This window comes from Lethenteron reissneri, chromosome 23, assembly GCF_015708825.2.
Source record: "Lethenteron reissneri isolate LAM-NWPU_2019-01 chromosome 23, ASM1570882v1, whole genome shotgun sequence".
Classification (NCBI taxonomy): Eukaryota; Metazoa; Chordata; class Hyperoartia; order Petromyzontiformes; family Petromyzontidae; genus Lethenteron; species Lethenteron reissneri.
In genome coordinates, this window is record NC_083801.1 from 15,429,026 (window position 1) to 15,442,987 (window position 13,962).

Consider the following 13,962-nt stretch of genomic DNA (forward strand, 5'->3'; position numbering starts at 1 on the left):
TGGGTGCGATGCGATCGGTGTGTCAGCCCCTTGGGCGGCATCCACAATCACGAACTTGCTATACCAAAATGTTCAACTGAGATGGAAAATGAGAGCGGGGATTGGGGGGATAACTCTAACCGGGGATAGTTAAATCCATTAGTGCAAGGCAAAGCAGTGGGGTGTAATTACGTGCATTGACAAGTGGATGAAGTGTTCATAAAACTTCAAATGATGAATGATGGTAACAAGTCATTTCCTCTCCGCTCTTTCGACACGGTTTTCATCGCCCATATTCATGGCACGCGATTCAGCATTCAGGCATTGCACAATAGAAATTCAATTAATTGAGGTTTTTGGGTATTACTCGTCACCTGCTGCCTTGAATGAACCCAGGTTGTACCTCATGGAATGGCGCAGCAGTTTCGAGGGGCAAAGCCAGAACCTTGACATCTATTTTATAATCCGAATTTAATGAGATTAACATTTAATTAACAATAATGGCTGGCGATAACTCAAGCAGGCGCCAACTGCCATACCAGGGTTGTCCCAGTAATAGATGTTTGTAAGTGAATACAGTCGTGGTGGTCATTAAGATATTTAGAGTGAATGTAAAGGCGATTCTCAATATCGTAATGACTGCTATTATCGTAATTAAGTGTTTATGAGGAATTGTCCAGACACCTCAGTGCAGGACGCTCCTAAACAGATAGTGTTCATTTCTAGATTTGAAGCTTTCGTGACTGCAAGGATTCATATTCTTAGGTTTTTTCGGTAAAGTCACGTAGGTGAAAAATTAAAATTTATAAAAGTAAAATAAATATAAAATACAAATCACGACGTTTCGGAGGCAAAACAAGCTTCCGTCTTCAGGTGGAACCGTCACAGCACGATAGCTGTATCAGCTATCGTGCTGTGACGGTTCCACCTGTATCAGCTATCGTGCTGTGACGGTTCCACCTGAAGACGGAAGCTTGTGTTGCCTCCGAAACGTCGTGATTTGTATTTTATATTTATTTTACTTTTATTATTTTTTCACCTACGTGACTACCGAAAAAACCTAAGAGTGTTCAGTCTCGGTGTGACTCTCCTGGGTAAATATTATTGGGAGTGAATGAATGACTGCAGGCTGCATATGTCTATGGGAGTGAATGACTGCAAGGCTGCAAATGTCTATGGGAGTGAATGACTGCAAGGCTGATCGGAGACTGTGACGGGAGAGAACAGCTTGCGTCCTTATCCAAAAAGACGTGCCGTGACCGGGGCTCAGGGTCTGGGTTGGTGCGGTGGTTGGAGTGGTGGGTGGGGGGCGTGGGCGGTTGGAGCGGGGATCAAGGGGTTGGTGGGAGGCGTGGGGGTGGCAGGAGGTGAGAGGCGGGGAGTTCCTTTTGCGCTCTGCTGTGTTCCCACAAAAACCACACATCCCTCCCTCCCTTCCTCCACCCATCCCTCCTCACTCCTCACCCCCCCCCCACGGCCCACTCCGTGCTCCACCGTGCCGCTTTAAATAGCGAGGCGACCTCTGCAACCCGTGATTTTATTGCGCGCGCGCGCCTACGGCCGATGTCAAAAAGTAACAACAACAACAGCAGCAGCAGCAACAGCAAGCAAGCAGCAGCAGCGGTCAGGATGAGGCGCAATGCGATGATACGCCGAGGTTTGTGGTAAATTCAGAGTTCTGCTACGGAACCGAGACGTCCTTGGGTCTTGGGAGTCCCGTGATCGGCGAGGGAGGCTGTCCGGGAGCCGTCGCCCGCGTGGGAGAAGGGTTCCGAGGAGTTCAGCTCAAAGCACGCGGTCTTCACGGCGACTCAACGCCGCGCAGAGGTGCCCACCAGGTGAAGACGATGCACACGGGTCATGTTGTTCTCCTGGCATCCCCGTCTCTCTGGCTCTGTGCCGCCCTGTCTGTCTCTCTGCTGCTCTCTCTCCCCCCCCCCATCTCTCGCTTTGTTTGGCTCTGTCTGTTACCCTCTGCATTTCTGTCTGCCCGCCGTTGCTCTGTCTTTGTGTTCGCACGGATCATTGTTCTTATGTCTCTCTGCTGCTCTTTTTTTGTTACATCTCTCCCTGGTGTTGGTTCTGTCTGTCGCTTTCTGTCTGACGCTGTTGCTCTGCCTTTGTGTTTCTCTGCCGCTATCTCTCTGTCTCCGTGTGTCTATCTGACTCGATGTCTCTTGTCGCTCTCTCTCTCTCGAGGATGTTCTTTCGGCAGCTGTCGCGTGCTCAAGCATTTGCAGGGGCTGCGCCTTAACCGTTTAACTTGTTTGAGCAAAGACACGTGAATGTCACCATCATAGTCATCATTAACGCTGGGGGAAATCGCGCAGCCCATGTACGATGTGTGTGTGTGGTTCTAGCCTTTGGCGAAGACGTGGTTAACCTCGGACCGTGTGCTTGTGTCGTGTTATCTCTAGCCACCCGTTATCTCCATCCGTGCGATATCAAACAGCGTTGTGCACAATGCCCCTTTGCGACGTGCCGGTCTTCGCTTATCCGTCGCCCTGTCACGGAGAATGTCTCCCCGGAATGTGATGATGATGGCGATGACGATAAGAGATAACGGAGCTGTCTGTTATCCGTTAGAGAGCGCGAACGAGAAGACAGAGCCGCTCCCTCTCTCTCCCAACCCTGTATCGGCAGTATGTCGTCACATCGTTGAACCCACCCGCTTGTTGATCATTTTAATCGGCGCTTTATTCACACGAGGCGTGCTACTTGAGCCCCAGCCTGTGACCAAATCATCCGCAATGCGCGCGTATCAAATACATCACGTGATAATAATAACAACAACAACGATCAAGGACCATCATGGGACCTCCTTTGACAGTACCAAAATATGAGAATTGTTTTTTTCCCTTTTTTCTGGCAATTAAAAAAACACCTTTCACAAGGAACCATGTCTGCATTAACCACAGTACTTGTGGTGTGGACCATTCCGTTTCAAAGACAATGCATACATTATCAAAGTATGTTTTTTGTTTGCATTCTGACCACAAGTATTGTGGTTAATGCAGACATTATTCCTTGTAAAAGGTGCTTTTTTTGCCAGAAAAAAGGGGAAAAAACCTATTGTCAACAATAAAGGACATTATTTTCGAGTCTTATATGCTGTATGCAATGGGGTTCGCGTTGATGAAACCGATCTTATAAAGCGGCTTATTTCTTACAGGGTGGCAAAGTTTAGTTTGCGTAGGGAATCCATTTACCATGAGGTTATATTTTTAAAGGTGCCCTGAAAAAAATACTTGCTAGCCCACATATATATTTCACACGAGAAGGTCCATGGCCTGAAACGTCGCCTATTACATATTGTCTGTATAAACGCAGTGTTATTGACGAAAATGTTGATGTTTTTTGTTCCCCACACGTATACAGATAACCAATGCAAGCTTTATTCTAACACTTTACACTCCACCTTTGTCGTTTATTATTGCCTCATGTCCCCACCAGACGGTCGCATAAGGAACTTAATACAATGCACATTTCATTGAATCAATCTGTCTACTCTCAACAAAAGCCCGATACTCCGAGCAATGAGAGCTTGCGGTTTATATTCTTGGTTCTTTCGGTAAAGTCACGTAGAAGGGAAATAATACATTTTATTTCTGTGGATTGTATTGCTTGTGTTGCAGTCGAAACGTCGTGAGAATTATTATTGTTTTATATTTATATTATTTGATTATTTCCCTTCTACGTGACTTCACCGAAAGAACCAAGGATATGAATCCCTGCAGTCACGAAAGCTTTAGATCAAAATTTAGTTTGCGGTTTATCAAAGCGTTTGCGGGACCCTCATCAAATGTCCTGCGGTGGTGGTTGGCACCAGTGACACCACGGCGTGGACATCTGTGAAAAAGAGCTTCACAGCTCATCGGATTTCTCCAGGACAAATACAGAGTCTGTGTTTGGCATGGGATCCGGACGCAAGTAATTCAATGTCCCCCTCTCCAATTACACCCCCCCCTCCATCCTCTTCTTCGTAGCTCGGCATCTTGATCCACTCCAGCCCGCGGGGCCCTGGTGCAGTTGTACCGCCTGCACACTCGATAGCGACGTCAATGCCTTGCAGGCACACAGGCAGACACACACACACGCAAACTAAAATCTCTCTCTCTCTCTCGCACGCACACACACCAGGGACATTCCGCGACTCCAGTTCCAGTAGGAAGTGGGCTCCGGCCCAGGTTTTCCAGCCAAAAAAAGAAATCCATGTTAACTGTACGGGGTTGGGGGGCGAGAAACGGTGACTGGCAACAGCCCAGAAGCGCCCACTGGCGTTTTCGGCATTGTTTCCACTCTCCTATTACTCTAATAAACTAATCACCTGCTCGCGTCACCTGAAATTGCATCGCCCGCCGCGGAGAGTTTGCACCAGGGCCCATGCCGTCCGCGCTACGCCACTGAAAATCAACGAGAGTATGCGCTGTTCCAAACAAAGGAACCACCTGCACGTGCACTGAACACACACACATATATCTGTATGTTTGGCGCCGTGTGCTAAGCACACCTGCGCTGGGAACCCGGCGACCCGAGTTCAATTCCCGTGCATTTGTGGTAACGTCAGTGGCGAATGATCGATCATTCTACCACCGACCCTGGGCTCCCTCGCCTTCGCCAACATTTATGGTCGAGCAAAACCCACGACCGACACACGCGGGGAAGCTCTCATCCAGCGGTGGATTTACAAAGTTGCTGCAATCAATCACGTTAAGGTGTAACAAAGCGGACACGCTGTACACGAGAGACAAAATCGATCCGCTAAGAGTAGCTCCTGTGCAGCGAGTCGAGGCGCGCGCGTGCCCGGGCACGCGCGTGGATGCACCCCCCCCCCCCCCCGCCGCCCACCCACCGTGTCCTCTGTGCGCACGGGCCACCAGACTCCCCCGTCGGAACGCCCGCCGGTCAAGATGAGCAGCATCGACTTCACGTCGCTCCTCGAGTCGCTGGAGGAGTTCAACTCGAGCGAGCTGCCCGAGGAGTGGACGCGCCTGTGCAACGCCAGCGACCTGGAGTGCCTGTGGCGCGAGGTGTTCCACTGCGTGCACCCCTTCGACAAGAGCTCGCTCTTCGTGCCCATCGCCTTACTCAACTGCTTCGTGTTCTTCGCCGGCCTCCTGGGCAACGCGGCCGTGCTGTGGCTGCTCTGGCGGCCGGGCCGAGGCGGGCGGCCCGAGGTGCGCTGCTACGTCCTCAACCTGGCCGTGGCCGACCTCTTCGTGGTCCTCACGCTGCCCGTGTGGACCGTCTCGCTGCTGGGCCACGGCGCGTGGAGCCTGGGCGACTTCATGTGCAAGTGCACCCACTTCGTGTACAGCGTCAACCTGTACGGCAGCATCTTCTTCCTCGTGGCGCTCAGCGCCGACCGCTACGTCACGCTCGTGCTCTCGCCCGACCTCCTGGGCCGCCTGGCGGAGCGCAGGGCCCGCTCGCGTGCCATCGCCTGCGCCGGCGTGTGGCTGCTCGCGTTGGCCGTGTCCATGCCGGACATCGTGTACATCGAGTCCGGCACGGCGCCGCACACCAACCAGACGTACTGCGTGGCCGCCTACCCGCTGGGCGCCTTCAGCCAGTGGATGGCCGGCATGCAGCTCATGTGCAACGCGGTGGGCTTCGCGCTGCCGTTCCCGATCATCGCCGTATGCTACGCGCTCGTGGCTCGTGCGCTGCGCGACTCGGGACGCGCGGGGAGTCCGCGCGAGGCGCGCAGCGCGCGGCGCCTCCTCGTCGCCTACGTGGTCGTGTTCGTGCTGTGCTGGCTGCCCTACCACGCTGCGCTCTTCGTGGACGCGCTCGCGCTGCTGGAGGTGGTGGAGCTGAGCTGCGGCGCGGAGAGGTTCCTCTACTCGGCGCTGCACGTCACGCAGTGCTTCGCGCTCGTGCACTGCTGCGCCAACCCCGCGCTCTACTCCCTGCTGAGCCGCGGCGCGCGCGGCGCCCTGCGCAGGGCGCTCGTGGTGAGATTCAGCAAGGGGGAGCGGCTGCAGGAGGAGGCGGACGCGGCCACGGGGGACACGGACTGCACCGAGATACGGCCCTCCGAGCGCGCCATCGGGGACTGAGATGCGCACGCCGGTGTGCCGGCGTGTGCGCGTGTGTGTGTGCCAGTGTACGGGTGACGGTGTATGTGCGCAGTAGTCTCGTTAAACAAACGGTGATGCCATAAAAAAAAACATCCCTCATTAATGAGCACGTGACTGGCAATTGAATACCGTATACCTTGCCCTTTCACAAACAAAGACAAAGGCCCCCCGTATAGCCTTGACAGACTGTGGGGGCAAGTGCTGTTCGCGAGCACTTATGAAGCACAAACACGCACACACACGCGCGCTCGTCTCTGTATATACAGAATCAGTCTGTAAAGCAGGGGGTTTTCAAACTTCCAGTGCCCGCTATCTAACACGGCCCACCGTTTCGTGTTTGCCATTCCTCGTTGTCAAGATGCTAACTTGAGTACTTTGACTTGTGGTACACCACCAACGGCCCGATGATTGGCAAACTCGCAGCGAAAGACACAGAGATCACTAAATTATATTTTAAGAGAAACAAAATGAGCAGGCAGTTCGTCTCCTTCGTAGATCTGTCCTGCCACGTAATCTTAGGAGCATTGGATTAATACAAGCAAACTCTGGACTGGGTTCAGCATTCAGTGACTCATAAGCAGATGCTTGCTTGAATCCATGCTTGTGAACTGCGAGATGTGTATATACAGTAGAGGCAAGGGACCCACTCTCTGTTAGATATGGGTCCTAGTGTGATGCAACACTCTACAATACACAACAAATATTCATCAGATACGTAAAGGATGCGATCTGTCGGCTTATTTAATTTTGTAGCTAGATTCTTCACAACGGCGCTAACGATTATAGTTTCATGAGGTCCGTCTTACTTTCCAGAGCTTTCTTATAATCTGGAGAATACTGTAAAAGCATAACTCTGCTCTGTGTCGTCCACTTAAAATCAAGTTTTAGTCCATCGACATATTGGCCTTCAGGAATAATATAAAGCAGCATTTGTTAATCCTGGACCGTTTCAATTTCGATTTAAAGCTTTCGTGACTGCAGGGATTCATCTTCTTGGTTCTTTCGGTAAAGTCATTCAGACGCTGTCTTTCCGACAGACCTGTTCTTCACCTGAGGACGGCTGCTTGCGTTGTGGCCGAAACGTCGTGAGAATTGTATTTTATTATGTTTTATTTTTATTATTTTATTATCCTGGACCGGTTTACACCTTATGGGTCTCATCAGCAGTCAGTCCTTGTGAAACAAATGGTGCCACCTGATGTTGTTGACCACTTTTTTTTTTATATGGAAAACCACTAGTTTGCGCTCCTACAAGGGAGTACAGGGCGGTACATATGTCTTGTGACCTCCCCCCCCCCCCCCCCCATTTAATACTCCAAAACGTAATATGTTTGTCTACCGATGGGTGTGAAAACAAAAATGAATAAGCAAAGGAACATTGCTTTTAAGGGTCAATTCATTGGGGGTTACAAGACATGTGAACGACCGTGTACAGTAATAGCAAAACTACACCAACATTCTCGCGGAGCCCTCTCGTCGTGGCTAGCAGATCTCGACATTGGCATTTAGCTCCTTGAACATATTGCTGCTGCCATACCCGAGAAGATATCGTGATGATCACGGAGGGCGCGCCCGAAAGCCACTCGGAACGTCTTTTGTTCTCGAGAACAGAACTTCAACTGACGTGGGACAATCCCTGGAAACACAGTTGAGCCACGGGATGATGGCCTATTGGGACTTGTTTTTCTTTGTAGGTCGTGTATTCATTTATCCAACCGCTGCAATTCACAGTTGATTACCGGCTGCCCTCCGCGTGCGTTTCTGCCAGCTGACCCGGAGGTTAATTCGAATTACCGCAGCTTTGTTCGCCCAATTTTTTTTACAATTACATTGCGATTGCAAATATGCAATTAATTCCGGGTGTGTATTTGTGAGCGAATATCACGTTTAAAGTGAGTCAAACCGTGAAATCGGAGGACTGGGTGCTGGAAACTAGTGGCTTTACGGTGCATCGAATAATTCCTTAAAACTGATTGTTACGTTCACAAAAAATAGAATCGAATTATCCTGGCGAAAAAAACCCCGAGACTAATTCTCATAAATGAATATTCACGTATGGGCGGTGTTCTTCATTGTAAGGCCCGCGGGACACTGGCGGCCCCTGATGGCCTTTAATGGGGCCCCTGATGTACGGCCCCCGACAATACACAAATGTCAAAACCACCCTATCATTGCTGTCAAACCCCAGTGTTGGCACCTCTACGCCACGCACGCAACGGTCGCGACTGCGAGGTACGAATCGGTCCAGAGGGATGCTGCATCATAATAATAATTCTCACTCGCCATCGTAATAGCTGCTTACACAAACATTCGCGAAGAGTCATTTGTACAATTTATATAATGAGTTTGTATCTGCTGGTGAGCGGCACGTGACCTCGTCAAGAAGACAGACTTGCCCTGTGAGTCCGAACCGCTTTGGGCTATAAATGAAACCGAGCCTATTCGGAAAAACGATTTCGTGATGAAGAAATTCCACGTCCAGTTGGCAACACGCAAATGTTAGTTGACACACAACTGTGATGTTTTCCTAGCCGTTTCTTCCATCGGCTGTGTTACCCTGGTGCCAACATTATAAGTGGCTTGACATTTTTGGCTTGTGTGTGTGTGTATCCAAGGTCTGTATAGTGTGTTTGTATTATATATTTTACTCTTTAAAGTATTTTACATTTTTTGCTTTGCACGCGTTGTGGAAAATAATCCCGTGGAGTCCCCAGCGGTGGTTCACAACCTACGCTCCGCGCAAGTGCCGTGGGAAGATCCGCCAAAATGTTGAGATTTTTGTTTTGTTATCACAAAACAACTTTGTATTCTTTACTTGCGAAAATGTTTTGAGGGTTGATAGTGTTCCCGGATCCTGAGAGGGGTTCGTATCCTCTCGCCAACGCTAAGTCAATACTGTGTGTGTGTATATATGGGGAGCGGTGGCGCAGCAGTTAGCGCACTTGCACTCCGAACCTGGCAACACCGAGTTCGGTTCCCGTTCACGAGCAACAACAGTGATAATTATCTGTGCCTTTCCAAGATTGACTCAGCCTAAAATGAGTTACTGGAGGGATGTGTAAACATGTGTAAACATCGCCACTGGGGAGATAAAGGCGATCGGGCATGGTACTGGCCATCCATCCCCGAGTGTGCCTTCATAGGTGCTCGCAAACAGCACTTTCCCCAACAATCTGTTAAGGCTAAAGCGAGGATCGCTGTCTTTTTATCTGGCCTAAATATCATCGTCAAAACGTTTATTTGACCGGAAAGAAATCCCACGAAGAAAACGAATCTCAAGGATAATAGTCAAATAATTTTCACGCCGTTTGGGTGGTAGAAGCAGGTCTCCATCCAGCAGTGGATTGAGGGCTGTTTGACGTGCCACGCAGCAGGCGTGTCCTGGACGAAGCAAGAGCGACTAACATACAGAGAACGCGTGTCGTCCGAGATGAATTGAATTGCACAGGGACGAACATATTTCAAAGGAATGCAGAACCAATGGATCGTCGCCGCTTGTGCGAACGAATGAGATTAACGAATGAGATCCCGCGACATCATGTCAACGAAGATATCACCCATTATTACAGTAAAGTATTGTGCAACTATTTTAAATCTATATATTTGAGATAGCAGTTCGACCTGCGTGGTTGACATGTTGTTGACAGATTGCTTATTTGTATACACTTAAGTTTTTCTTGGTGGATGTGATGGCGTGTCAAAAGTAAAGGTGCAGCCCTGCAAGTGCTCGCTCTCGCCACTGTCGGCGGAAGGGCCTCCACTGGAGGGGAGCTCTAGAGAGCACCCCCTCTAGAGGGTCATTTTTTGGCCTACTCTTCCACGTTGCTCAGACGTCTTGAAAGAGGTGGAAGCACCCACACTTTACCCCACCACATGCAACCTGCCGATCGACCGCGGTGTGCCCATTTATACTGCTGGGGGTGGACAGAGGTGGCGGGGATAGGAAACTTCCACCGTTAACCTGGCACGCCGGGAGGTCGAACCGCCCACATGGTGTGGTGACCTTGACAGTTCGTACACTCGTGCAGCATTGGCAGACGCGTGCGTTGATTGTAATGGCCGAGCATAAAGTGATATGCCGCATGTTCTGAAGAAACGTATTTGTCTACAGTTGTGTTTCTGTGTTACGCGAGCGATGACGGTGCGTGGTGCTTACTTTGCGGCTAAGTCTCCGTGCAGCCCTGCCACCGCGATTCCCACGCGCTTTGCTTGGCACCGTGAATCGTTGTATAAATCAGATGTGGCGCATATCGAAGATGTGCTTTGATATGTATCAATTAATACGATAGTTCACTGAAGACATTGGGGCACTGCATTCCAAAGTTCGATTTCCAACTATTGTCAGTCAATATGCCCTCTCTGTACATGAAATAAAATAGGTAATTGCCTGAAACGTCAGACTCAAATCTGCAATCATCCACATTTACTGAATAAGTGCCCTGCTGTTCAAGGTCACCATCGAAGTAACTTTGAGTCAATGTTACCGACAGGCTGCAGTGATAGCCAACCGGAGACGATTTCATTCTTTTCGTGGGACTCATCAGTACAGTACCGTCACCGATGCTCAAGCTCCAAAGTCTGCTTCTGGTAACCATATACTGTACCGGTCGGCCCCACTTCAACACAATGATGAGGTCCACATGTTATAAGCCAGGGTTAATAACAACAGTGGAGAGTTTATTTTACTCGTACTTACACTTAGACCGTGAGAGGTGCCGACGGGTAGCAGAGACCTTATTTACACGGCAATGCACTCACTGATCATGGCTGATTAATAATAACGATGATGATTATGACACGTGCATGTGTACACAGCTCGAGGACAATTATCGTAGATGTCTCAGCCCCGCTGAGACATCTACTGAGACATCGACTGTGGCTCGCCGTTCTGGTGGGTTTTTTTCCCCAAGGGTAACTACACAGTCACAATTGCAGAGTTGTTCTTTTAAACAAATGCGTGTGGTTAGAATAAGCCTCAAAGGCTTCTAGGCTATAGGAATCAATTCAAATCTGTTCACGTGCATGCACGGAATGAAGGTTGATTGATATACGAAAGGGCCCCAAAATGCTCCTCAGTGGGGCATGATGAGTTTTCCACAATGTGAGTAACAAAAGATAAAGGTACAGCCCTGCAATTTCTTGTTCGCGCCACTGCTAGAAGAAGGGTCTCCACTAGAGGGGGCTACACATCTCGGCATCCCGTTCCACGCTGCACATGTGAAGTGGGTCCGCAAATAAATAAATAAAAGTAGTTTAATTCACTGGATTTCTGATTTATTTCCTCTCTCCCAGAAGTGCCTTTTGATTGAGTAAAACACGTTTGGAAAATGATGAGAAAAGACAAAATTGTATCTCTTAGAGAAAATACTTTAAACGAGGATATCTAAACGGCAAATAAATGCCAATGGGTAATCAAAATGTAATTATGTTTTATTTTACATCTTACAGTACAATTAAGAATGAATGATTGGATGTGGCTGGGTAGCTCAAGGATTAGTGCCCCGAGTTGGCACTCCTGAAAGACTGGGATAAATCTGGATTTAGCCACTCGTGATTAAAATTGAGTATCAAGCGTAGTGAGCTGATGGTCTCAGCTTGGTCATTAATGATCGTACATCAAACCCCCGTCATATTAAATTAGATTGTTTTATATACTCAATTTGCCAAAACAAAGCACGTAGATGCGAGAACACAAATATAGGTTTGATTTTCAAAAATGTACTTAAAACTTTCGTGACTGCAGGAATTCATATTCTTGGTTCTTTCGGTAAAGTCACATAGATAGAAAACAAAAAGTAAAAAATAAAAATAATCAAATTCATCATGATGAAGACCGCTTGTGTTGCGGTCGAAACGTCGTGGGTTTTTTGCTTTTAGTATTTTCATTTTTTTAAAATTTTCATTTAAATGTTTAATTTCATTTTTTTCTATCTACGTGACTTTACCAAAATAACCACGAATATAGGTTTGACTTGTAATGAACATCTCTACAACGAAGCAAGGCCCATTGGAAAGTTGCACCGCCCATCCGTGTAGACAGATCTCACTTATAGTGGTCTCAGAAGTAGTTCTCTGATATCTCCTTCCACAGGCTGTCCTTTAACACGGTATGATGCAATGCTCTGCTCGAGATCAGAAGCGATTATTCCTTCAACCTTTCAATTTAGGTCAGTAGCACAATTGTTTATATAATTGGTCGGGGGAAAAGACGACGCGTTTTCTTCTTCACCACGAACGAAATCGTACATATTATAACCGATGAAGTAAATATTAAGCTAAATAAACATTTGTGCATCATAAATAGACCCACGTCATGTATCGCCTTGCACGGTTTTAAACAAGTGGGCCGAGTGGGCTCGGTGGAGCTGTAAACCAGAGGACTTGCATTCACATGCTTCATGGGTCACAACTTTTCTGTATAAATAACAACACCAACAAAAGTTACCACAGCTATGTACTCCCAACGGGGTGAACTGTTCTGATGTTTGTCCTTCGTGCACGGTGTACGATCCACATAATCACTGCATTACACGCTTCGCAGTATTTGTCCTCTGGTGTTGCAAAAAAAAAAAGTGATCTCGTGATTGTTGAAATCTGTCACTCATAGTTACGGTTGTGCAGCATTGCAGGCGGTTGAATGTACGTGTCTGTACAGCTGTGTGTGTGTGTGTGTGAGCCATTGTGTGTGTGTGTGTGCGCGCTATACATATTAACATATAACAAATGTGGGGTTTATTAACAAAAATATATTTGTATAAAGTATTCTGTGCAAACATTGCATATAGCGTGGAACCTATTTTTGTATTTGTGTCAGTTTGATGCATGGTGACAAGACCTGGGATACTGATGATTAAATCAATAGATTACACTTCCTGGTTATCAGTTTGATGACTCGACTAATCGGATAATGAAAAGAGTTGGGGATAATAAACTCAGATCTGTTCCTTCGTGGGGCTTTTATCGGCTCCATCAGCCACGTGATGCTGGCTTGGGGAAGCCACCGTTTTTATGTCACCTTCATCGACTTAATCAACCAATTGTTCCAGCTCTAATTGTGACCAACTGTAGCCCTGTGACTTGCATTTAACAAAATTGCAGTTCACTGTGACATCAAATTAGATTGTGCGTACATTATCTGAGATAACACCTGGCTAAACCAGGTCAACGTAGTCGCATCAGTTCGCACTTTCAGCGGGCTATTTTTCATACCTGTTGGGGCCACGATTAATATCTGCGATAATGTTTTTGTGAGGAATGACCAGGCACGTCGGCGCACGTAAATCAACGCTCGTGCCACGATACTCCCAGCAAAACTCGAGCGCCGCACGCGTTTATAGAGGAGCGGCGCTTCCAAACGTTAAAAAATGTTCTTGGCGACACCCTGACATTGCCCCTCGAGCTTTTATTTGTGCTGCACTTGAATTGTGAACTCGATCCGGATAATTTACCGCTCGCCGCCCGGGCGACCGCAGGGTCTCGGCAGCCAGGAAATCTGTTCAGGCTCACGCTGAACACAACTGGTAGCTGGGGCTGGGTCTGGTGGGGCTCGTGGGGGGAGGAGAAAGAGACAGAGAGAAAAGAGCAGCTGTTTACATTTTGTTTTATTTCGAGCTGTGGGATACAACGAGGCTTCTCTTGGGGTCGGGGAGCAGATTGAACGGTGGCTAGAACAATGCATTTCTTGAGTTGGAATTCTAAATACGGCCCCCCCCCCCCCACTGTTGTTCCCTTCCCCCCCCCCCCCCCCCCGCCACTAGAAAACACATGGCAAGATCCTCTTGCAAATGAGTCATGATACTTTAAAGATGTCCTACTTTAAACCAGCGTATTCATAATAACGCTACCGATCGCATATGAATACGTGCAGGCCTAGCAGCGGCCACTTTCAAACTCCAGTCCT

The 13,962-nt window shown here is 48.4% G+C and overlaps 1 protein-coding gene across 1 annotated transcript; it reads left to right on the top strand.

The window, feature by feature from the left end:
- The first annotated feature begins 1,545 nt into the window (after nt 1-1,545).
- On the top strand, nt 1,546-12,930 carry LOC133346086 (atypical chemokine receptor 3-like). Its single transcript, XM_061557427.1, has 2 exons — nt 1,546-1,817; nt 4,860-12,930. The coding sequence occupies exon 2, from the start codon at nt 4,890-4,892 to the stop codon at nt 6,039-6,041; it is 1,152 nt and encodes a 383-aa protein (XP_061413411.1). The 5' UTR covers nt 1,546-1,817; nt 4,860-4,889; the 3' UTR covers nt 6,042-12,930.
- The last annotated feature ends 1,032 nt before the right edge of the window (nt 12,931-13,962 follow it).